The 21,830-nt window shown below is 56.6% G+C and overlaps 1 protein-coding gene across 2 annotated transcripts; it reads right to left on the bottom strand.

Moving 5' to 3' along the window:
• Positions 1–5,507: 5,507 nt before the first annotated feature.
• PRPF31 (pre-mRNA processing factor 31) lies at positions 5,508–21,827 on the bottom strand. Of its 2 annotated transcripts, none has more exons than XM_016936786.4 (14): positions 21,413–21,827; positions 18,766–18,950; positions 18,588–18,648; positions 15,302–15,385; positions 14,651–14,748; positions 13,720–13,826; positions 13,368–13,537; positions 12,637–12,794; positions 10,674–10,763; positions 9,085–9,212; positions 8,908–8,980; positions 8,095–8,223; positions 7,910–8,008; positions 5,508–5,917 (listed from the first exon to the last, which is right to left on the bottom strand). In XM_016936786.4, the coding sequence occupies exons 2-14, from the start codon at positions 18,940–18,942 to the stop codon at positions 5,792–5,794; spliced, it is 1,500 nt and encodes a 499-aa protein (XP_016792275.1). In that variant the 5' UTR covers positions 18,943–18,950; positions 21,413–21,827; the 3' UTR covers positions 5,508–5,791. The 2 variants fall into 2 exon arrangements, with proteins under 2 accessions (XP_016792275.1, XP_063658345.1); XM_063802275.1 differs by having other exon boundaries at positions 18,766–19,129; positions 21,413–21,470.
• Between the last annotated feature and the right edge of the window lie 3 nt (positions 21,828–21,830).

The following is a 21,830-nucleotide window of genomic DNA, read 5'->3' as shown; positions in this document are numbered from 1 at the left end:
GATTGAAAACTTACTAGACACTGAGGCTTCCACGAACTGGGAGGCATTTGCCCAGGGTCACACACACAACCGAGATGGGAAGCCAGATTCGCCCCTTCCTGTCTAGGTGGTGGAAAGTAAGATAAATCCCAGGGAGAGGTGAACGTGAAAAACGATGGAGCCGTTCAGCACCACCCGCATCAGAATGGTCTGAGGCGAGGGGGAGGAGGAATGCTTGCGAAAATGCATATTCGTAGGCCCACACACAGACAACGGGAATGAAGCCTACAGTTATTGTTCTTGTGGCACCTGGACAAAGTATTGTTTCTCAGACATCTCCGGAATCACCTAGGAATGTGTTAAAATGCAAATTCTGCTTTTCTAACAAGTGCCCCAGTGACGGACACGGTCCGCAGTTCACACTTTGCACACCGCGGATCTAGCGATGACTTTCCAACTTGGCTGCACATCAGAGTCACCTGAGGAACTTGTTGTTGTTGAGACGAAGTCTTGCTCTTGTCCCCCAGGCTGGAGTGCAGTGGCACAATCTAGGCTCACTGCAGCCTCTGCCTCCCGGGTTCAAGTGATTCTCCCGCCTCAGCCTCCCGAGTAGCTGGGATTACAGGTGCCTGCCACCACGCCCGACTAATTTTTGTATTTTTAGTAGAGACGGGGTTTCACCATGTTGGCCAGGCTGGTCTCGAACTCCTGACCTCAGGTGATCCGCCCGCCTCAGTCTCCCAAAGTGCTGGGATTACAGGCGTGAGCCACTGCGCCCGGCCTACCTGAGGAACTTTTAAAAAAAAAACTTTTTTTTTTAATTAGACGCTGGGCCGGGCCAGGAGAATCACTTGAACCCGGGAGGCAGAGGCTGCAGTGAGCCTAGATTGCGCCATTGCACCTGTAATCCCAGCACTCTCAGAGGCCGAGGTGGGAGGATCACCTGAGGTAGGGAGTTCAAGACCAGCCTGGCCAACATGGTGAAACCCTGTCTCTACTAAAAATACGAAAATTAGCTGGGCATGGTGGCAGGCGCCTGTAATCCCAGCTACTCGGAGGGCTGAGGCGGGAGAATCACTTGAACCCGGGAGGCAGAGATTGCAGTGACCCGAGATTGCGCCATTGCACTCCAGCCTGGGTGACAGAGCAAGATGCCGTCTCAAAAATAAAAAATAAAAAATAAAAAAGTCCAGATACCCAGGCTTACACTGGACCAACTAAAACAATCTCGAGGTGGGAGCCAGTGTCTCTCTCACCCATGCTGGAGTGCAGTGGGGCCATCTCGGCTCACTGCAACCTCTGCCTCCCGGGTTCAAGCCATTCTCCCGCCTCAGCCTACCAAGTAGCTGGGATTACAGGCGTGAGCCACCACGCCCAGCATAAGAGCCACTTACAGAGTCTTCTTTTCTAGAGCAGTGCTTCTGAAATGTGGCCTTGGGTCAGGCACATACCCATCACCTGGGAACTTGTTTGAAAGGCACATTTTTGAGCCCCACCCTAGACTGAATCAGAAACTCTGGGCCCAGCAACTATGTTTTAACAAGCCCTCAGTGTAATTCTGAAGCGTATTAAATTTTGAGAACCTCTGTTCTGAAAGTACTAGGGCTGCAGACCCAGGCGACTCGAGATTCCTTTCCTGAGATTCACACCCTCATGCCACAGCCCCATTGGTAGATGCCGGATATTTCGGCCAAGGGAGATGGGGGATTCTGAACAGGGTTGTGGACCACGGGTCCTTCCCTGGCAGACCAGTATGTAGAGATCAGCAAAACTTGTCATTTTCAAACAGGGTTGACCCAGAGGGTCACGGATAACATTGAGAAAACAGACTTGAGTTATGCAACCTGGGGTAGTTCAGCCACTCAAGGGAACCTCCTGGGTGTGTCAACTTTTTGACTTTAGGAAGGAGAGAGATTTAGAGATTGCCACTGAGGTCCAGAGACAGAGCTCTGGGTTGAAGGACAGGGATCCAGAGATACACAGAGTGGTGACAGGGAGGCCCAGAGAGGGGAACAGAAAGAGCAAAATCTCAGACAGGACCTAGAAAGTCAGAGGGAGACCCAGATAGCATGAGCTGGAGAGAGGGAGGGAGAGAGGGGAGGAGAGAGGATAGGTGGAGAGAGGGAGGGAGGGAGGGAGGGAGAGAGGGGAGGTGGAGAGAGGGAGGGAGAGAGGGAAGGTGGAGAGGGAGGGAGAGGGAAGGTGGAGGGAGGGAGAGGGAAGGTGGAGAGAGGGAGGGAGGGAGAGAAGGAGGGGAGGTGGAGAGAGGGAGGGGAGGTGGAGGGAGGGAGGGAGAGGGGAGGAGAGAGGGAGGGAGGGAGAGGGGAGGTGGAGAGAGGGAGGGAGGGAGAGGGGAGGAGAGAGGGAAGGTGGAGAGAGGGAGGGAGGGAGAGAGGGGAGGTGGAGAGAGGGAAGGTGGAGAGAGGGAGGGAGGGAGAGAGGGGAGGTGGAGAGAGGGGAAGGTGGAGAGAGAGGGGAGGTGGAGAGAGGGAAGGTGGAGAGAGGGAAGGTGGAGAGAGGGAGGGACGGAGAGAGGGGAGGTGGAGAGAGGGAGGGACAGAGGGAGGGGAGGTGGAGAGAAGGAAGGTGGAGAGGGAGGGAGAGAGGGGAGGTGGAGAGAGGGAGGGAGGGAGAGGAGAGGTGGAGAGAAGGAGGGAGAGAGGCGGGGAGACAGAGGGAAGGTGGAGAGAGGGAGAAAGAGAGGGAAGGTGGAAAGAGGGAGGGAAGAGGGGAGGTGGAGAGAGAGGGAAGGTGGAAAGAGGGAAGGAGAGAGGGGAGGTGGAGAGAGGGAGGGAGAGAGAGAAGGGAGGTGGAGAGAGGGAGGGAGAGAGGGGAGCTAGAGAGAGGGAGGGAGGGAGAGAGGGGAGGTGGACAGAGGGAGGGAGAGAGGTGGGGAGAGGGAAGGTGGAGAGAGGGAGGGAGGGAGAGAGGGGAGTGAAGGTGGAGAGAGGGAGGGAGGGAGGGTAGGTGGAGAGAGGGAGGGAGGGAGAGGGGAGGTAGAGGGAGGGAGAGAGAGAGGGAAGGTGGGGGGGAGGTGGAGAGAGGGAGGGAGAGAGGGGAGGTGGAGAGAGGGAGGGAGAGAGAGGGGAGGTGGAGAAGGAGGAAGAGAGGGGAGGTGGAGAGAGAGAGGGAGAGAGAGGGGAGGTGGAGAGAGGGAGAGGGGAGGTGGAGAGAGCGAGAGAGAGGGGAGGTGGAGAGAGGGAGGGAGGGAGAGAGGGGAGCTGGAGAGAGGGAGAGAGGGGAGATGGAGAGAGGGAGGGAGGTGGGAGAGAGGGAGGGAGGGAGAGAGAGGAGGGAAGGTGGAGACGGAGGGAGGGAGGGTAGGTGGAGAGAGGGAGGGAGGGAGAGAGGGGAGGTGGAGAGAGGGAGGGAGGGGGAGGTGGAGAGAGGGAGGGAGAGAGAGGGGAGGTGGAGAGGGAAGAAGAGAGAGAGGGGAGGTGGAGAGGGAGGAAGAGAGAGAGGGGAGGTGGAGAGAGGGAGGGGGAGAGAGGGGAGGTGGAGAGAAGGAGGGAGAGAGAGAGGAGGTAGAGACCTGGAGGCATCATCTTCCCACCAGGCTGCTGCTTGTCCTGGTAACATCTCTTAGGTAACTAACAGAAGCCTGACCTTGTAGGTCAGGTGACTAGCGCTGCCTCCTTAGTACCACCGTGAAGCCCAGCTCTGGAGCACAGAGTAAATGGAACCCCTGGAGTTGCTCTTCCTTAACCTCTCCAGGGAGACGGTTTCATGCCACCTGCTAGGATAGCCCCTGCTGTCCCCTGGAAACTCTCCTGACTGTCTGCAGGCCACATTCCCCTCAGTCCAAGTAAAGGTGCTCCTGGCCGAGCCCCGGTTCCCAAGACTCAGTGACTGGAGGTCAGGGGAGGGGAAGTGTGCTCCTTCTGCTCACCTGGCAGGACTTTTATAGCAACCAGGTCCTACCAGGGCAGGAAGCCTGCCTGCTTCGCCTGTGCCCGGCTCCACACAGTCCCTCAACACTGGTTATAAATAAGAGGCTGGGCCAGGCACAGGGTAATCCCAGCACTTTGGGAGGCAAGGCAGGCAGACAGATTATTTGAGGTCAGGAGTTCGAGACCAGCCTGGCCAACATGGTAAAACCCCATCTCGGCCCGGCGCGGTGGGTCACACCTGTAATCCCAGCACTTTGGGAGGCTGAGGCGGGCAGATCACAAGGTCAGCAATTCAAGACCAGCCTGGCCAACATGGTGAAATCCCGTCTCTGCTAAAAATACAAAATTAGCCAGGCGTGGTGGCGGGCGCCTGTAATCCCAGCTATTCGGGAGGCTGAGGCAGGAGAATCACTTCAACCTGGGAGGCGGAGTTTGCAGTGAGCCGAGACCACGTCATTGCACTCCAGCCTGGGTAACAGAGCAAGACTCCGTCTGAAAAACAAACAAACAAACAAAACCCATGGGCGCCTGTAATCCCAGCTACTCAGGAGACTGAGGCAGGAGAATCACCTGGACCCGGGAGGTGGAGGTTGCCATGAGTCAGGATCATCCCACTGCACTCCAGCCTGGGCAACAGAGTGAGATTCTGTCTCAAAAAAAAAAAAAATAATAATAATAAGAGGCCAGACACAGCGGCTCAAGCCTGTAATCTCAACACTTAGGGAGGCTGAGGTGGAAAGGTCACTTGAGCACAGGAGTTCAAGCCCAGCCTGGGTAACAGAGCACGACCCTGTCTATAAACAATTTAAAAATGGGGCTGGGGTGGTGGCTCACACCTGTAATCCTGGCACTTTGGGAGACTGAGGTGGGCATATCATGAGGTCAGGAGTTTGAGAACAGCCTGACCAACATGGCGAAACCCTGTCTCTACTAAAAACTATAAAAATTAGTGGGATGTGGTGGCGCATGCCTGTAATCCCAGCTACTCAGGAGGCTGAGGCAGGAGAATTGCTTGAACCCGGGAGGTAGAGGTTGCAGTGAGCCAAGATTGCACCACTGTACTCTAGCCTGGGCGACAGAGCGAGACTCCACCTCAGAAAAAAAAAAAAAAATGTAAATTAACCAGGAGGCCAGCTGTGCTGGTTCACGCCTGTAATCCCAGCCCAGGAGTTTGAGGCTGTAGTGAGCTTCATCGCATCACTGTACTCCAACCTGGGCAACAGAGACCCCGTCTCTAAAAAACCCAATCATAACAGGACCTGGTTATAGGGCGCTGATGGCAAGTCCCATGCTAAGTGCTTTCTGCGCATTCTTTCCAGTCCTGGGCACCTGGGCGTAGGTAGGGAGGCTTGGAAAGGTGAGGAGGCTGGCCTGAGGTGGACAGCAATCCCGGTCGGCCTGCGCTGAGATCTGTGGCTGTTGGCAGCCACATCATTTGCTATCAAAGTGACTGCGGTTCTCCAGGGGGTTGGAGAGGGCTTTTTCCTTCTGGGATCCCATGACGAGAAAGTAACGGGGAAGGGAGTGGGCCTAGACACCGCTTGGACCCGAGGGCCAAGCTCTTTTCTCAAAGCTCCACAGCTCTGATTCTTCTAGTTGCCCCGGCTGTTTGAAAAATGATCACTCCCCAAGGACAGATCTTGACAATGTCCTTTTAATTGTACTCTTTTCAAAAAAGTATCTCCTTTCTCAGTTAAAAAAGACAAGGCATGATGAAGACCTGCTCTAGCCCATACTGGGCGGTGATCTCGGTCCTGGGGGAGGCCAGGCCGGACTCTTCCAAGGCCTCCTCCCTGGGCAGTCCCAGCAATGGGGCCAGTGGCAGGGCAGGTTCTCCCTGCCAGAACCCGATCCCAGCCCTTCAGAAGGACTGGACCTCTGTGTCCCTTCAGTGGGAAGCCACCTTGGACACACGCAGTCATTCAGGTAGACATAAGGCCACTCTTCTCGCCCTTGACCTTGAGGAACTCAGCCATGCTGGAGAAATACTTCTGGTTGGCCTCAGCCACCTTCTTCTCTGCCGCCTGTGGGTTCACAATCTCCAGGCCCTGGGCAGGTGAGGGAGAGAGGATGATGGGTTAGGTGAGGAGAAGGCCCCAACTGTGACCCATCAGAGCCCCCCAGGCCCTTCCCCATGGCACTCAGGCCTTGGTGGGCATGAGACAGTTTGCCTGTCCCTGGAGTTGCCCTGTCTTGGGAGATTCTGACTCAGTGGGTCTGGAGGGAGAGGGTGGGGAGGAACCAGGGCGCCTAGATTTGTATGAAGTTCCTCAGGGGGTGCTAAAAACACCAATGCTTGAGGACAGCCAATCCTGCCCCGTTTCTGCATAAGGAAACTGAGTCCCTGGGGGACATGGCTGGCCCGAGGTCCTAGCACAAATCACACCAACACCACTGACGATCATAGTGGCAGCAATGGGAGCCAACACCTGGCTGGCACTTCCTAAATATTTTCAAGGCAACAGAGCGAGCCCCCGTCTCTAAAAATAGTAACAGGACCCAGTCATTGGGCTCTAATGGTGAGCCCAGTGCCAAGTGCTTCCTGTGCGTTCTTTTCAGTCCTGAGCACCTCATGATGGAGGAGGGGAGGCTTGGAAAGGCACAGCCACTGGCCTCATCTTTTCAAAGAGGCCCTCCCTGGCTGCTCCAAAACAAGAGCCTCCCCTGTCCCACCTCCTACCTTCCACCTCCTCCCCTCCCTGGCATTTCTGCCTTCTTTTTTTTTTTTTTGAGATGGAGTCTGGCCCTGTCGCCCAGGCTGGAGTGCAGTGGCACGATCTTGGCTCACTGCAAGCTCTGCCTCCCGGGTTCACGCCATTCTCCTGCCACAGCCTCCCAAGTAGCTGGGACTACAGGCACCCGCCACCACGCCCGGCTAAGTTTTTGTATTTTTAGTAGAGACAGGGTTTCACCATGTTAGCCAGGATGGTCTCGATCTCCTGACCTCATGATCCACCCGCCTCGGCCTCCCAAAGTGCTGGGATTACAGGCGTGAGCCACCGCGCCCGGCCTGGCATTTCTGCCTTCTCCTACACTGGACATCTTACTGAGCTGTCTGCGCCCGGCCTGGCATTTCTGCCTTCTCCTACACTGGACATCTTACTGAGCTGTCTGCGCCCGGCCTGGCATTTCTGCCTTCTCCTACACTGGACATCTTACTGAGCTGTCTGCGCCCGGCCTGGCATTTCTGCCTTCTACTACACTGGGCATCTTACTGAGCTGTCTGCGCCCGGCCTGGCATTTCTGCCTTCTCCTACACTGGACATCTTACTGAGCTGTCTGTGCCCGGCCTGGCATTTCTGCCTTCTCCTACACTGGACATCTTACTGAGCTGTCTGCGCCCGGCCTGGCATTTCTGCCTTCTCCTACACTGGACATCTTACTGAGCTGTCTGTGCCCGGCCACCCACTGGCTCCAAGAAGGTAAGACTTGTCTCTCATTCGTCGCTTCATCCCCAGAGCCGGGGACACCGATGGAACTCAGCAGGTGCTGCGTAGACACCCGCTGACTGGGCAGATGAGCTCGCTGCTGTCTCGCCCCCATGGTGCAGGCTCGCCCTGCTCTGTGGATGGTAAACCGAGGCTCCGACGATGCGGTGACTGCCACGCTCCACGCTGCTCACTGCTGACTGGCTGGGGCCTGGACCCACACTTGACATCCAAGCCCGCCTAGCCGGGAACCTTCTCGAGTGGGGTCCTGAGGTTACCTTAACCGTCCTGGCCATTTTGAACTGGAGGGCCTGGAGGCTGAGCAGTGTAACCCGCTCACAGCCCGACAGAGGAACTGGGTGCCCTGAACACAGCTGTGGGCCTGGTTCTGAAGCAGTGCGTGCTCACGAGGACTGCTCAGCGCTGGCCTCTCGTCTCTGCTAACCTCTTCCTGTGTGCCAGGAGCTGTCTACGTCCTCCGCATACCTCGTCACCACACCCTCCACAACAGCCCCCTGAGGAGACTTATCCTGGCCTTCTTCACAGGGGCAGAGGGCAAGGGGCCTTGCCAAGGTCTCAGGGCTGAGGACAGAGCCGGCCCAGGGGAGGTACCTGGAGTGGGGTGAAGGCCACGCTGGAGGCCGTGCCCGAGGAGCGGTCGCGGATGGTGGACTTCCCGCCATACACGACGCTCTGCTTCTGCAGGGTCCGCTGTGGGGAGGACAGGGAGGCTGCGATCTGGGCTCCCCCGACCTTGTGTCCCTCGGTCCCCAGCCCCACCTGGGTCTGGCCCATACCTGCAGCGTCTTGGAGATCCTGGCCTTGGTGGCCTCGTTTACCTGCGTCTGCCGCACACGCCCACTGCCCGACTTGCCCAGGTGGCCCAGGCTGAATCCCAGGTCCTCCTGGTAGGCGTCCTCCTCGATCTAGGGGGAAGAGGAGGCGCCCTGCAGTTCAGCGACCAGGCCCTGCCCTCCAGCCACCGAGGCACCCCCTCCAGCAGCCGGAAGCCCAGCGGTCACCAGCCGGCCGGTCCCACGGGCACCTGCTCCGGTACCCACTCGGCCCGGCTGAGGCCTGGGGGCCCACACAAGCGGGGGATGCTGGGGAGCCTGAGAGGGGCCCGGTCCTAGCACTGCCCTGTGAGCTCAGAGTTGGGAGGCCATTCCTTCCTTACTCGTGTGGGTCGGGGGATGCCAGGAACCAGAACAGGTTTAATAGGATGAGGTGGCCTCTGAGTTCGGTCTTGCAGGACCAAGGGGATGACGCTGGGGTAACAGAGGAGACTGGCGGGGCCCAGGGACGGGGCGGCCGTGCAGCAGGGCACTGCGGAGCCTCTGGGCAGGGAGGAACCGGCCAAGGAGTCTGGGGCGATGGGAAGCTGCAGGGGTTCTAAGCACCGGAGACACAGGCTCCGAGGGTTGCAAGGGTCACTTTGGGGCTGAATGGATTGAAATGAGAATAGAGGCCGGGGGATGAGGGAGGAGGCTGGGACAGCGCCCTAGACATGAGCCAGGGCCAAGGGACGAGAGGAGGGACGGTGGCAGGAGGCAGAGGGCAGTGGCGGCTGGCTGCCTGTGGGGTTGAGGAGGGCGCTCTGGGAGTCTGACCTCTCCGAAGCTCATACGGTTGGCCTGCTTCCGGATCTCCGTCAGCCCCAGCCGCTCCTTCATCTTGCGGTACCTGGGGACGGGTGGGTGGGCGGCGCCAGGGAGTCAGCTGGGAGGAGGACGCCAGCTTCTCCCCTCCATGACCCCCATGCCTACTGGACCCCCAGGGCCCCTCACCTGCGGCCGCCTCGCTTCTTCCGCTGTCCATCCAGGGGCGCAGGCAGCGGCTTCACCTGCTTCACGGGCGGCGGCTCCTGCCACTTGTCGAATTTGCGCTCGATCTCATCCTTCAGTTCGTAGCCCACCTGGGGAGGGCAAGGGGGAGGGGGAGGTCCTGCAGCTGCTCGCGTGGGCTGCCCACCCAGGCCTCCTCTGAGTGGGCCCCCCGAGTATCCACGTGCCTTAGTTAAATCAGCACCTAATGCTGCCTCACCGCCACCCCTTCTTTTTCTTCTTGGTGTTGACTTAGCACCGCTAGACGCAGGACAGAGTTCACCTGTTGACTGTCTCTTTGACCCGGCCCCAACAAGAATGTCCACGCCACGGGGCAGGGGTCCTGTCTGTGCTACTCACAGCTGCAGCCCCCACACCCAGACCAGGGGTGAGATGGGGAGAGGGAAAGGAGAAGGGGACACGGAACACCTGAACGCTGTGCCAGGCTGGGTGCTTGGCAAACGACAGTTCACAAGACAGAAAACGTCTCCTCTCCCGAGTACATCTACCAAGGAAGACAGAAGGTAACTGAATAATTACTTGAATAACATCCCCTGTTGCAGCGGGGACAGATCCTGGTGTGGAAGGCAAATTACGCCCCCACCAACACACACATGCCCAAAGAGGCCCATGTTCTAATTCCCAGAATCACAGGGCAAAAGGGACGTGAAGAGGTTAAGAAGGATTTTAAGGATTGTGAGCTGGGAAGACTATCCTGGACCATCTGAGTAGGCTCAGTATAGCCACAGGGGCCCTTAAAATAGAAGAGGGGAACAAAACAGAGGCCGAGATATGAAGACAGAAGCAGAGTCAGAGAGAGGTCTGAGGGTGCTATGTGGCTGGCTCCGCAGACAGAGGGAGGGCCACGAGCTAAGGGGTGCCAGTGACCCCTAGAAGCTGGAAAAGACAAGGGAATGGATTATCCCTTGAATCCCCCAGAAGGAACACTCCAGGCTGACACCCTGACTTCAGCCCAGTGAAACTCATTTTGGACTTCTGACCTACAGGACCACAGATAATAAACCTGTACTGTTTTTTGTTTTTGTTTTTGTTTTTAGATGGAGTCTCCCTATGTCACCCAAGCTGGAGTGCAATGATGCAATCTCAGTTCACTGCAACCTCCGTCTCCCAGGTTCAAGCAATTCTCCTGCCTCAGCCTCCTGAGTAACTGGGATTACAGGTGCGTGCCACCACACCCGGCTAATTTTGGTAGAGATGGGGTTTCACCATGTTGGCCAGGCTGGTCTCAAACTCCTGACCTTGTGACCCGCCCACCTTGGCCTCCCAAAGTGCTGGGATTACAGGTGTGAGCTACTGCACCCGGCCACACCTGCACTGTTTTAAGCCAGTAGGTGCATGCTACCTTCCAACAGCAGACCTAGGAAACCCCACTGGGGAAGGGGGTGCCTGACCCCAGGGAGGGTGGGCAGAAGCACTGCCTCCGCCTTGGTAGGACAGTGCTCGCTGGGGTGGGCTCCCTGCTGAGGGCTCTCCCTGCAGAGACACCCCAGGCCCAGAGGACGCCCGGCCGCCCCTCACCTTTCCCTCCTCACCTTCCCTTCTGTGCTCTCGTGGAAACTGTCCACACGGGCTGCCAGTGTGCACTTGGCGGCCACCAGCCGGGCCGCTTTCCGCCGCAGATCCTGGAGCAACGGAAAACGGGGGTGGAATCTGTGTGAGACAGACAGACAGAGGTAACAGCAAAGCAACCGCGCGCGCTCCTCCTCTGGCTCTACCCGGGGTCCTGGAAGGGGGCTTTCCACCCTTGGGCTCTAGAGGTGTGTGCTCTCAGCTCCTCCTTCACAGGAAGAGGGGATGAGGGCAGGGCACAGAGCCATGTCCCAGCTGGTAAGTGGCCGTCAGGTAAGGATGACAGTAAGACGCTGACAACGAGGACGGTGGTGACTGGAGACGCCGGGGGGAGTGCACTCGGCCTGGATGCCAACCCCGTGCTAAGCACGCCCCTTGGATCATCTCATCAAATATTCAAATATCGGGCTGGTGTGATCATTGCACCCCCTTTTCAGATGTGGAAACCAAGGCTTCAAGTCATGTGGCCAGGGAGACAGCCAGCAGGTGATGGAGCCAGGGTTCCAATCCAAACTGCAAACAGAGCCCAGCTGTCAGCCACAGTGAAGCAATGGCCAGCCCTGGCCTCCCTTACAGGCCTGTGGTGTCTACGGCCTGTGCCTGGACCGATGTGAGATGGCCAGATGAAGAGGCAGAGGCCTGGGTGACAAGACATCAGGCTCCTGGGGCAGGTTTAACCTATATGCCCAGGGCTGTGAGGCGGTGGTGATGGCAGGGGTGCAGTGAGGCAGCTGGAGCCCCGAGCCCCAGGCCCACCCGTCCTGGGTTCTATCGCCCACTCTCTCTCCTCCCAGGATGGGGTGACCTGCCAGCCTCCCTGGGTGTATTCCAGTAGCAGTGCCTGACCTAAAGGGTCGCAGAAAAGACCACACACAAAAAAAAACCCACACAGGGCTGGGGGGTGGGGCCAGGAAGTGCCCACCCAGCCTTGGCCATCAGTGCTATTGTTCTCCCCATCCCTGGGGGAGGCCAGGCAGGGCACAAGGCCGTGAGCCTGAGGTAACTTGCCACAGTCGGACAGAGCAGGGTCTGGACCCAGGCCTGTCTGTCCCAGAACCTGTCTTGCTTGTTTTTTTTTTTTTTTTTGAGACAGAGTCTCACTCTGTCACCCAGGCTGGAGGGCAGTGGTATGATCTTAGCTCACTGCAACCTCCACCTCCTGGGTTCAAGTGATTCTCCTGCCTCAGCCTCCCAAGTAGCTGGGATTATAAGTGTGTGCCACTATACCCAGCTAGTTTTTTTGTATTTTTGGTAGAGATGGGGTTTCACCATGTTGGCCAGGCTGGTCTCGAACACTTGACCTCAGGTGATCTGCCCGCCTCGGCCTCGCAAAGTGCTGGGATGACCAGTGCGAGCCACTGCGCCCCGCCAGGCTAGCGGGCCTGTGTGTGTGCTGTCAGGCGTCGATGCTGGGAGGGTGATGTGTCCCGACTGCAGGGAGAGGACCCGGGAAGCTCCGAGGTTGGTGACCTCTCCTGCCCCTCCAGTGTGTCTCTCCCCATGGCTGATGTGCAGCCCTCAGTGGATTCTGTGAGTCTTTCTAGTGAATGGTCAAACCTGAGGGTGGTCTTCGGAGCAGCTGCACGCTAACCCGACGCTGCTTGTTGTGAGCTAGGCCTGACCTGTAAGTGCTTCATCTGCACTGAGCCCTCGTCCCAACTCATGAAGCAGGCGCTGTGCTCCCATTTGATAGGGGAGGAGACTGAGGCACAGGGCGCTCACGCCTCTTGCCCACAGTCACCCGACTGGTGGGTGCTGGAGCTGGTCTGCTGCAGAGCCCTGGCTCTCACGTCCCATGCCACCCTGTGCCCAGCTCCTGAGTGCTACCGTCAGCTGGGCCAGATGGTGGGTGGCTGCTCAGGCTGTCTGGGCACAGCGGAAGGCTCCAGGGGGGCCGGGGGAGGGGCCGTGACGCGGTGGGCTTACCGGTGGCAGGGACTGCACGATGTCACTGTGGTAGATGTAGCCGGTGTGGGGCAGCACTGAGGTAGACGAGAAGCCCGACAGCGTCTTGCGCTGGGCCCCGAGCAGCATGATGTTGCAGGCGGGCATCTTGGAGAGGTTCGTCAGGCCGCCGGCCACACCTGCGGTGGGAGGGAGGGAGGAAGGGGGGGCGGTCAGAAGAAAGCAGGGAGGTGGGGGTGCGTGAATCTGCCTGGGGGCTCGACGTGTGCCGGGCACCTTTACATGAAGTTCTGGTTGGATTCCTCGATGGCCCTGCCAGGCGGGCGACCTGGCCCATTCCGTGAGGGGCAGATGCAAAGGAGGCTCAGAGAGGGAGGGCCTGGGGGTGCAGGGAGGAGGCCCCCAACAGGAAGCTGACCACCACGTTTGTGCTAAGCCACACTAACGCCGTTCCAGGGATGTCTGTGTTTTGGAACCATTTTCACCAAACCAGGAGCTCCCTGACAACAGGGCCTAGGTGTGGTCATCTCTGGGTTTCCGGCACAGGGGAGGGAGAAGGAGCTGTGGGGGAGTGTTTTTCCCACAGACGAGGCTTTACTGTGTGCCAGGCTGGCTGACCTCTGTGATGTCCAGGCAGACGGGGTGCTGAGGTCCAGGTGCCAAAGCCCCCATTCTACAGAAAAGGATGTAGCCTTCCCAAGGTCACAGTGTCAGCAGACCCCCGCTCCATGGGACCCAGCCCGGGGACTCACCCATGATCTTGGCGGCCGTGGATGCCCCGATAATGATGGACAGGTTGGGTGCGATGAAGGACATCCGGGACTCCACGTACTCGTAGATGCGGTGCTTGGAGGCGTTCAGCTCCAGCGCCATGTCACAGGCCTCCTCCAGCCGCTCCAGCTCCTCCTCCGACAGCTGCTGCCTGCAGGGGCGGATGGGCCCAGCCTCCTGGGTCTCCCGCCTGCCTGGTGTGCCCAGCCCCAACCCTCTCAGTTCTGTGTGTGCATGTGTGTATGTGTGTGTGCGTGTGTACACCTGTGTGTGTAGCTCCAGCCTAATCCCCAGTCCCATTAGGGCCCGGCGCCTCCCTCGCAGCGGACATACCCCTGGGTGGTGGAGGCGGTGACGCTGACGACCATGATGGTGGCATTGGTGAGGATCTGCTGCAGGTTCTCATTGTTCTTGCACTTGTCCAGGCTGTTGCCCAGCTCCTGGGGGCGAGCAGAGAAGATAGGGGAGGCTCGGGAACTCAGGAAGGCTCGAGAACCTCTCTTGCTCAGCACCTCCTCAGGTCTCTTCTTGGGGACACTGGGACAGTCAGGGTCTCTGCACTGGGGGCCTCTCCTGCCTCCACCGCCTGAAGCATCCACACCATTCCTGCCTCCACCGCCTCAAGCATCCACACCATCTGCCCTGCTTTCGCTGACCTGGAAATGGAGCCCGGGCAGAGTGGCGTCTGGAAAGACCATGGCCTCACAAGCCCCTGGCCCGCATCAAGTCGGAGTGCAAATCCGCGGCCTCGCTTCCCTGCAGGGGCTTCCCCACCGCCATCCTAATCCTTTCCTGGACACGCGTGGGGACCTCCTCCTCTCCCAGCCCTCACGCACACCTGCCCCTCTTTTCCGAAACCCTTCCTTGGCTTTCTCCTAAGACCCAAAGGCTGGACGTGATCCGACCTCTTCCCCGTCCCCTCCTTCCCCGCCTCACTTCCTCCCTGCTTGTTCCCTCTCCAGCTCTCCGCACTTAGACGTCTCTCTCCCCCAAATCTCCGTGTGCCTGCCCTGTGTCAACCCCAATGCCACCGGCTCCGACCACAGCGGGAGCAGCGTGGGTCAGGCCAGCGGGGGTAGGAGGGGAGCCCTGAGAAAGTCCTGTCCAGGCTCCGTCCCCCCCACGCTGGGCAGAGCAGACCACTGAGCCCTCATCCACGCCTCTCCATCGTCTCCAGACCCTGAGGCCTCTGGGAGGGGGTCCGAGAGTGAGCCCCGCCTGCCCCTTCACACCAGCAGAAGCACCCCACCTTCTCTGCGCTCACCTTGACCGTGCGGATGTAATCCAGTGCATTGGGGACCAAGGACTCCAGTTCAGGGAATCTCTTTGAGTACTTATCCCGGATGAACTTATGGATGATGTCTAGGGTAAACGGGACAGGAGGTTGTCGGGTGAGATGGAAGATAGACTCTGCTGGTTGGCCCTAACACCCATGTCCCCTTCCTCCTTTAGTAACTGAAGCCCTGGCTTGTAGCCTGGCACACGGGCACCAGCATAAAGGCTTTCTCAGCCGCCCTTACCGCTAGGTGTGACCAGGGGAATTAGTTCTGGTCTGTAAAACGTGAGCTGCAGTGACATGTTCTTAAAGAAAAGAAGCGCCTTGCTGGTGGGAATGCGGAGGTGATGGCTGGAGGTGGGGCAGTCACCTCGCACCGTGAGGCAGGTGGCCGACCAACAGGATGGAAAGAGCCGGGGCCCTACAGGCAGCCAAGCGGCCACACCATCCCCAAGTGCTCCTCAGACTCATACGCGAGAGAACGCACTTCCTTCTTATTTCAGCCACTCTGTGACAGCAGGTGAACCTCGATCTGAGCTTGGGCTTAGGGGCAGGACCCTGGGAAAGGCCAGTGGGGAAGGGAGAGGGGGCGTGAGGGACGTCACACAGGGCTGTCTCCGCCTGCCCCCCAGCACTCACTCAGCTCATTTTCGATCTCCACGGTCAGGTTGTTGGCATCCACGATGACGCGGTATTCAGGTGCTGCCTCCACTGGTCCCATCACTGTGAGGACACGGAGGCATGGGTGTGAGTATCTAACTCCCTACCCCCTCTCGGGTCCCGCAGCTGAAGGAGGCGGAGGATGAGGTTGGGAGGGGTCAGGAAGGAGGGGCTGAAGAGTAAACCAGGGACAGGCTGATGTCTGCAGACATCCCTGAACTTGTGTTCCTGCCTTCAATCCCTCTCCCTCCACACCAGTCTAGACTTGACCCCATCCACCCCAGAACTGACCGTGTGAAACCTCCTACAGCTCCCCACAGCCCCAAGGCTAATGACCGAGTCCTCAGACTGACATTCAAGGCCTCCCCAACTCCAGAAGCTCTGCAGGGACCAGTGCTGTGCCTGCGTTGGCTGTACCCACACCCGAGTACCCAGGACAGCACCTGGCACACAGGGAGTTGCCCAGTTCCTATCTGCTGACTCAGCAACTCTGCAGTCTGGCCTCCTGCCCTTCCCGCCCCATCCTCTCACCACACCCCATTTTATTCCACTCCAGCCATAAAGGAGTGATCACAGTGATCACAGACACCCACTCCTCCTAGCCTTTTTTTTTTGAGACATAATTTCGCTCTGGTTGCCCAGGCTAGAGTATAGTGGCATGATCTCAGCTCACTGCAACCTCCGCCTCCCGGGTTCAAGCGATTCTCCTGCCTCAGCCTCCCGAGTAGCTGGGATTACAGGCATGTGCCACCATGCCCAGCTAATTTTTTTTTTTTTTTGTATTTTTAGTAGAGACAGGGTTTCACCATGTTGGGCAGGCTGGTCTCGAACTCCCGACCTCAGGTGATCCATCTGCCTTGACCACCCAAAGTGCTGGGATGACAGGCGTGAGCCACCGCGCCAGACCCCTCCTGGCCTCTGCATGTGCTGCTCCTTCTCCCCAGAGCGTCCCTTACCCCACGTCTGTTTCTGGAAAACGCTTCTTTGTGCTTTAGTAATAAGAGGTCAGGCACAGTGGCTCATAAGTGTAATCCCAGCACTTTGGGAGGCTGAGGCAGGAGAACTGCTTGAGCCCAGGAGTTGGAGAGCAACCTGGGCGACATAGGGAGACCCCATCTCTACACATAATTAAAGAAAAAAAATTAGCCAGGCATGGTGGTGTACACCTGTGGTCCCAGCTGCCTGGGAGGCTGAGGCAGGAACGCCTGAGCCCAGGTCAAGGCTGCAGTGAGCTGGGATCGTGCCACTGCATTCTGGCCTGGGTGACAGAGTGAGACCCTGTCTCAAAAAACAAACAAACAAAAAGATGTTGTGTTTAAAAGTCATGCAAATACTAACTGCCTGATGTCACAGCCAGTAGAAGGCAGAGCTCAGATCTGACACCAGGCAGGGTGGCTTCAGAGTCTGTGTTCCTAACCCTGATGCTCAAATGGCTCTTTAAGTCCTTAAGACTCAGGCAGCGACTCAGAATCCTTCCCTCCCTTTCTGGAAGGATCAGACGCCTCCTCTGTGTACCCGCAGCACTTGTGCACCTCCAGTAAACAGGGACTGCCACAGCTTGTGAGATGTTTCACCTCTGCCTCCTCAACCAGACACTGGGTGTGACGGGGTCTGACTCCATCCCTGAGCCTGGCCTGACATCAGGAAATGTCACTTTCTGTGTCCCATAACCCTCTGGAGGGAGAAATTCCTCGGCCTGGCATCTGGATCTCTCTGGATATCTGAGGCCCCGGGCCTGCCGCTGTCTTTCCCTGGGCCCCCTTCTCCCTTTCTTTGCCTGGCACATGCATTCATGCTCTATAGTCCAATTCAGCTATCGATTCTTCCCTGACATCTGGGGCAGGGTCAGCCAGTCCCTCCTGTGGCTCCGGTGTCCCCAGCTTGGTACCACCACTGATAGCTGTCTGGAACCTGGCCTGCCTCTTCCACTAGACCTTGAGTACTATGAGAGCAAAGACCTGGGCGATTCAACTGGGTACCCAGGTAAACGTTAAAGAAAGCAAGCAGTGAGTCTCCCGAAACTCTGCCCTCTCACTACACTTCTTTCCCCAGAAACCTCCCATGGCTTCCTGTCATCAACAAATTCCATTCAAGAAGAATGGGAAGGCTGGGCGTAGTGGCTCATGCCTGTAATCCCAGCACTTTGGGAGGCCGAGGTGGGCGGATTACTTGAAGTCAGGAGTTCGAGACTAGCCTGGTCAACATGGTAAAACCCTATCTCTACTAAAAAATACAAAATAGCCAGGCATGGTGTTGCATACCTGTAATCCCAGCTATACATAAGGCTGAGGGAGGAGAATCGCTTGAACCCGGGAGGTGGAGGTTGCAATGAGCCAAGATCACATCACTGCACTCCAGCCTGGGTGACAGAGGGAGACTCCATCTCAAGGAAAAAAAAAAAAGAATAGGAATGGTAACAGGACTGCCCTCTTAAGAGTGAGTGTGAGCACTCATGAGATAAGCTAGTGTTCTCTCAATTTGGGCATGAGAAAAGGTTTTAGGTTATTTTTTTTTTTTTTGAGACGGAGTCTTGCTCTGTCGCCCAGGCTGGAGTGCAGTGGCACGATCTTGGCTCACTGCAAGCTCCGCCTCCCAGGTTCACGCCATTCTCCTGCCTCAGCCTCCTGAGTAGCTGGGACTACAGGCACCCGCCACCACGCCCGGCTAATTTTTTGTATTTTTAGTAGAGACGGGGTGTCACCGTGTTAGCCAGGATGGTCTTGATCTCCTGACCTCGTGATCCACCTGCCTCGGCCTCCCAAAGTGCTGGGATTACAGGGGTGAGCTACTGCGCCCAGCCTTAGGTGGTTCTTTAATAATTATATATCTATTTTTATACAGTGACTTTGTCTTTGCCAAATGATACCAGTTTTCCATTCATGGTAGCAATTTGCTTCCTTCTCAGATAAATTTAAGAAAAAAAGTCCTAGACTCAAAGAATATGTTAAGCAAATAGGATAAGCGGCTTACAGATGTGGCAAAAACCCTGTAACCGGTCATGTCAATCAGTGAAGTCTGGGAAACCTCAAGCTGAGTCCTATCATGATCAGTAAGCTCAGCAAACAGGAAGGACTTAAGAAGCATGAGCTTTACAATGCAATATATATTTAGTGGAAAAGGGAACGGGTTGGGGTGAAACAAAAAAAAAAAAGAAGGCTCTGGTAAAGGCTGAAGGGAGATATACCCAGCCACAAGCAGCCAGGGAGCCAGGGGGCCCGGCAGGAGAGACAGGAGATGGGGAGGGGCACAGAGTGGGAGGAAGCACCTTCTGAAGCTTTGGCTTGCTTGCTGATATACTCCTCAATCTTCATCATAATCTCAGCAAACTGTAGGAAAGGAGAGGACAGTCAGAATCCAGCACTCTTCAAAAAGAAGCCTGTATCACCCGCTTCTGGGAGATTCTGTCTAGAGCCCCCTGCTAGGAACACCTCTTGTCCTCTTACCATCTTACTGTCCCATAGCTTGGCGATGGTCTTGACTGAATCCCCGGAAAGATCCAGCTGTGTCTCCTCCTGCACATCCTCGATCGCTGGCTCCTCTTCTTCCTCCCCATAGCTTCCTCCTTCCTCCTCTTCTGCTGCCTCTTCGAGATCAGCTAAGAGCTCATCTGCCAGAGACATCCCGAGGCCTGGGGAGGGACAGCAGGGTTCCCTAAAAACTTGCCCCGACAAACTCCCTCCTTATTACTGAGCGATGATTCTCTCCCAGAAGACCCTGGTCCTTCTTTATCAACCCCACTAGCATGCAGGCTCCACGACGACAGGTGCTTTAGTTTCTTTTGTTCACTGGCGAGTCTCCAGCTCCGACCTGTGCAAGACGCAGCACACCCCTATGACCGCCACCTTGCTAAGACTTACTGGAACCAAGTGGTGTAGATTCCAAATGCATTTGCAAACTTTCTTATTCCTTTCTTGCCTTTAGCCTTGAAAACATACTTTGAAATTCTTTGTTTCCCTCCTTTCCCACTAGACACTGTCTTGCACTGCTGGCTTATCTATGTGCTTACTTAGAAGTTCCAGGGGCTAATCTTTATTTATTTATTTTTTAAAGATGGAGTCTGGCTCTGACACCCAGGTTGGAGTGCAGTGGTGGAGTCTTGGCTCACTTGCAACCTCCACCTCCTGGGTTCAAACGATTCTCCTGCCTCAGCCTCCTGAGTAGCTGGGACTACAGGCACCTGCCGCCATGCCCAGCTAATTTTTTTTTTTTTTTTTGTAGAGTCAAGGTTTCACTATGTAAGCCAGGCTGGTCTTGAACTCTTGACCTCAAGTGAGTGACCCACCTTGGCCTCCCAAACTGTTGGGATTACAGGCGTAAGCCACCGCGCCTCGCCGCAGGGGCTAATCTTGAAACAAACTAGGTATGGAAACCCAGCTGCAAAACTCCAGAGATTACCTCAAGGCGATCAATCTACAACCTGGCCATTGTTGACATGACACCAGCCCATGCTCCGGGTGGCCCGTGACTCAAGACAGCCTTCGGAGCAAGACACACATACCTTGTACCCAGCACCACTCCTGTATGCCTCCCATTCAAAGTGCCCCTTTTTAAGCCCCTCTCCCCAGCTTAAAGCTTGAAATGGTCTTCTAAAGACATTAGCTTGGCCATTTCTCATCTGCGAGCATTTGATCAGTAAAGCTGCTTTACTTTCACCACCCCCCACTTCTTCTGCCTCTGAGTAGCAGAAACTTGAGTTGGTTACATTATCGGTCTCTTCCCACCTCCAGGTCTTTGTACAGGAGTCCCTTGTAACTAAAGTGACCCTTTCCTTCACTTTGTTTTTTCTTTTCTTTTCTTTTCTTTTTTTTGAGACCATGTCTTGCTCTGTCACCTAGGCTGCAGTGCAGTGGCGCCATCATAGCTCACGGCAGCCTCGACCACCTGGGCTCAAGCGATTCTCCCGCCTCAGCCTCCCGATAGCTGAGATGGCAGGCACACACCAGCACGCCCGGCTAATTTTTAAATTTTTCTGTAGAGACAGGGTCTCACTGTGTTGCTCAGGCTGGGCTCAAGCGATCCTTTCGCCTGGGCCACCCAAAGTGCTGGGATTACAGGAGTGAGCCATGGCGTCCGGCTCTCCTCACTTCTTAGTAGCCCAGCATCTCCTCAGCCTTCAGCTCTCACGTTCCACCTCCCTGACCCACACGCCCCGCTCTAGACTACAGGAGGTTGCTTTGTGATAACGTGTCCCGCACGCTCTGCGTGTCTACAGTAAGGCACTTCACACATTTGTGATTAATGAAGTAATTATTTGATAAAGCCTGTCTGCCAGGCATCAACCAAAGCTCTAAGAGGGTAGCGAACAATTTTTGCTCCTTCCACATCCCCAGGGCCACACCATGGTAGGCGCATATTAAGACTTTTGGGTAAACAGGCTGTAAAAGCCGGGAGCGGTGGCTCATGCCTGTAATCCCAGCACTTTGGGAGGCCCAGGCGGGTGGATCACCTGAGGTCAGGAGTTGGAGACCAGCCTGGCCAACATGGTGAAACCCTGTCTCTACTAAAAATACAAAAAACTAGCCGGGCGTGGTGGTGCGCGCCTGTAATCCCAGCTACTCGGGAGGCTGAGGCAGGAGAATCGCTTGAATCCGGGAGGCGGAAGTTGCAGTGAACCGAGATCGCGCCACTGCACTCCAGCCTGGGCAACAAGAGCGAAACTTCGTCTCAGACAAAACAAACAAACAATTGGCCAGGCGCGGTGGATCATGCCTGTAATCACAGCACTTTAGGAGGCCGAGGCGGGCGGATCACGAGATCAGGAGTTCGAGACCAGCTTGACCAACATGGGGAAACCCCGTCTCTACTAAAAATACAAAAATTAGTCAAGGGTGGTGGCGGGCGCCTGTAATCCCAGCTACTCTGGAGGCTGAGGCAGAAGAATCGTTTGAACCCGGGAGACGGAGGTTGCAATGAGCCGAGATCGCGCCACTGCTCTCCAACCTGGGCAACAGAACGAGACTCCGTCTCAAAACAAACAAACAACAAAAAAACAAAAACCAAGCTGTAAAGACCCGCCTTTTTCCTCACACACTTCTTCTCCCAGACCCAGGAGCCCAGCCTCCCGCTCCCCCTGGTCTCCATCACACTCACCTCTCCTCTCCGCGCACCACTGTTTCTAGGAAATAAGCTTTCCCAGAGCGTTAGTCGCTCACCGATGACGTCTCATTCTCGCGCCGTTATAGAGGCAAAGCTACTCTCTGATTGGTCCCCGCTTGCGATGTTCTTGGCCGCATTTGAAACAACAACTTTATTAGCACCTGGCACTAGGCGGAGAGAGGCCGTAAGCCGCGAGGAGGAAAGGGACTCACGTCCCGCTGTGGACCGATCCTGCTAAGCAGAGAATCGCTGTGGCCGGACGACGGGGCGTCGAGACAAGAAGAAAGACGTTGGCAACCCAGAGGACTGGTTGCGGCGTTAGACAAGAAAGCAAGGCCTTTAAGCAGGGATTCGGGGTGGACGTGGGGGTGGGCCGAAGCGAAGCCGGAAACAGGAAACTACAACTCCCACA

The sequence above is a fragment of the Pan troglodytes genome, chromosome 20 (assembly GCF_028858775.2).
Source record: "Pan troglodytes isolate AG18354 chromosome 20, NHGRI_mPanTro3-v2.0_pri, whole genome shotgun sequence".
Taxonomy (NCBI): Eukaryota; Metazoa; Chordata; class Mammalia; order Primates; family Hominidae; genus Pan; species Pan troglodytes.
This window is presented reverse-complemented; position numbering and strand designations above follow the sequence as displayed.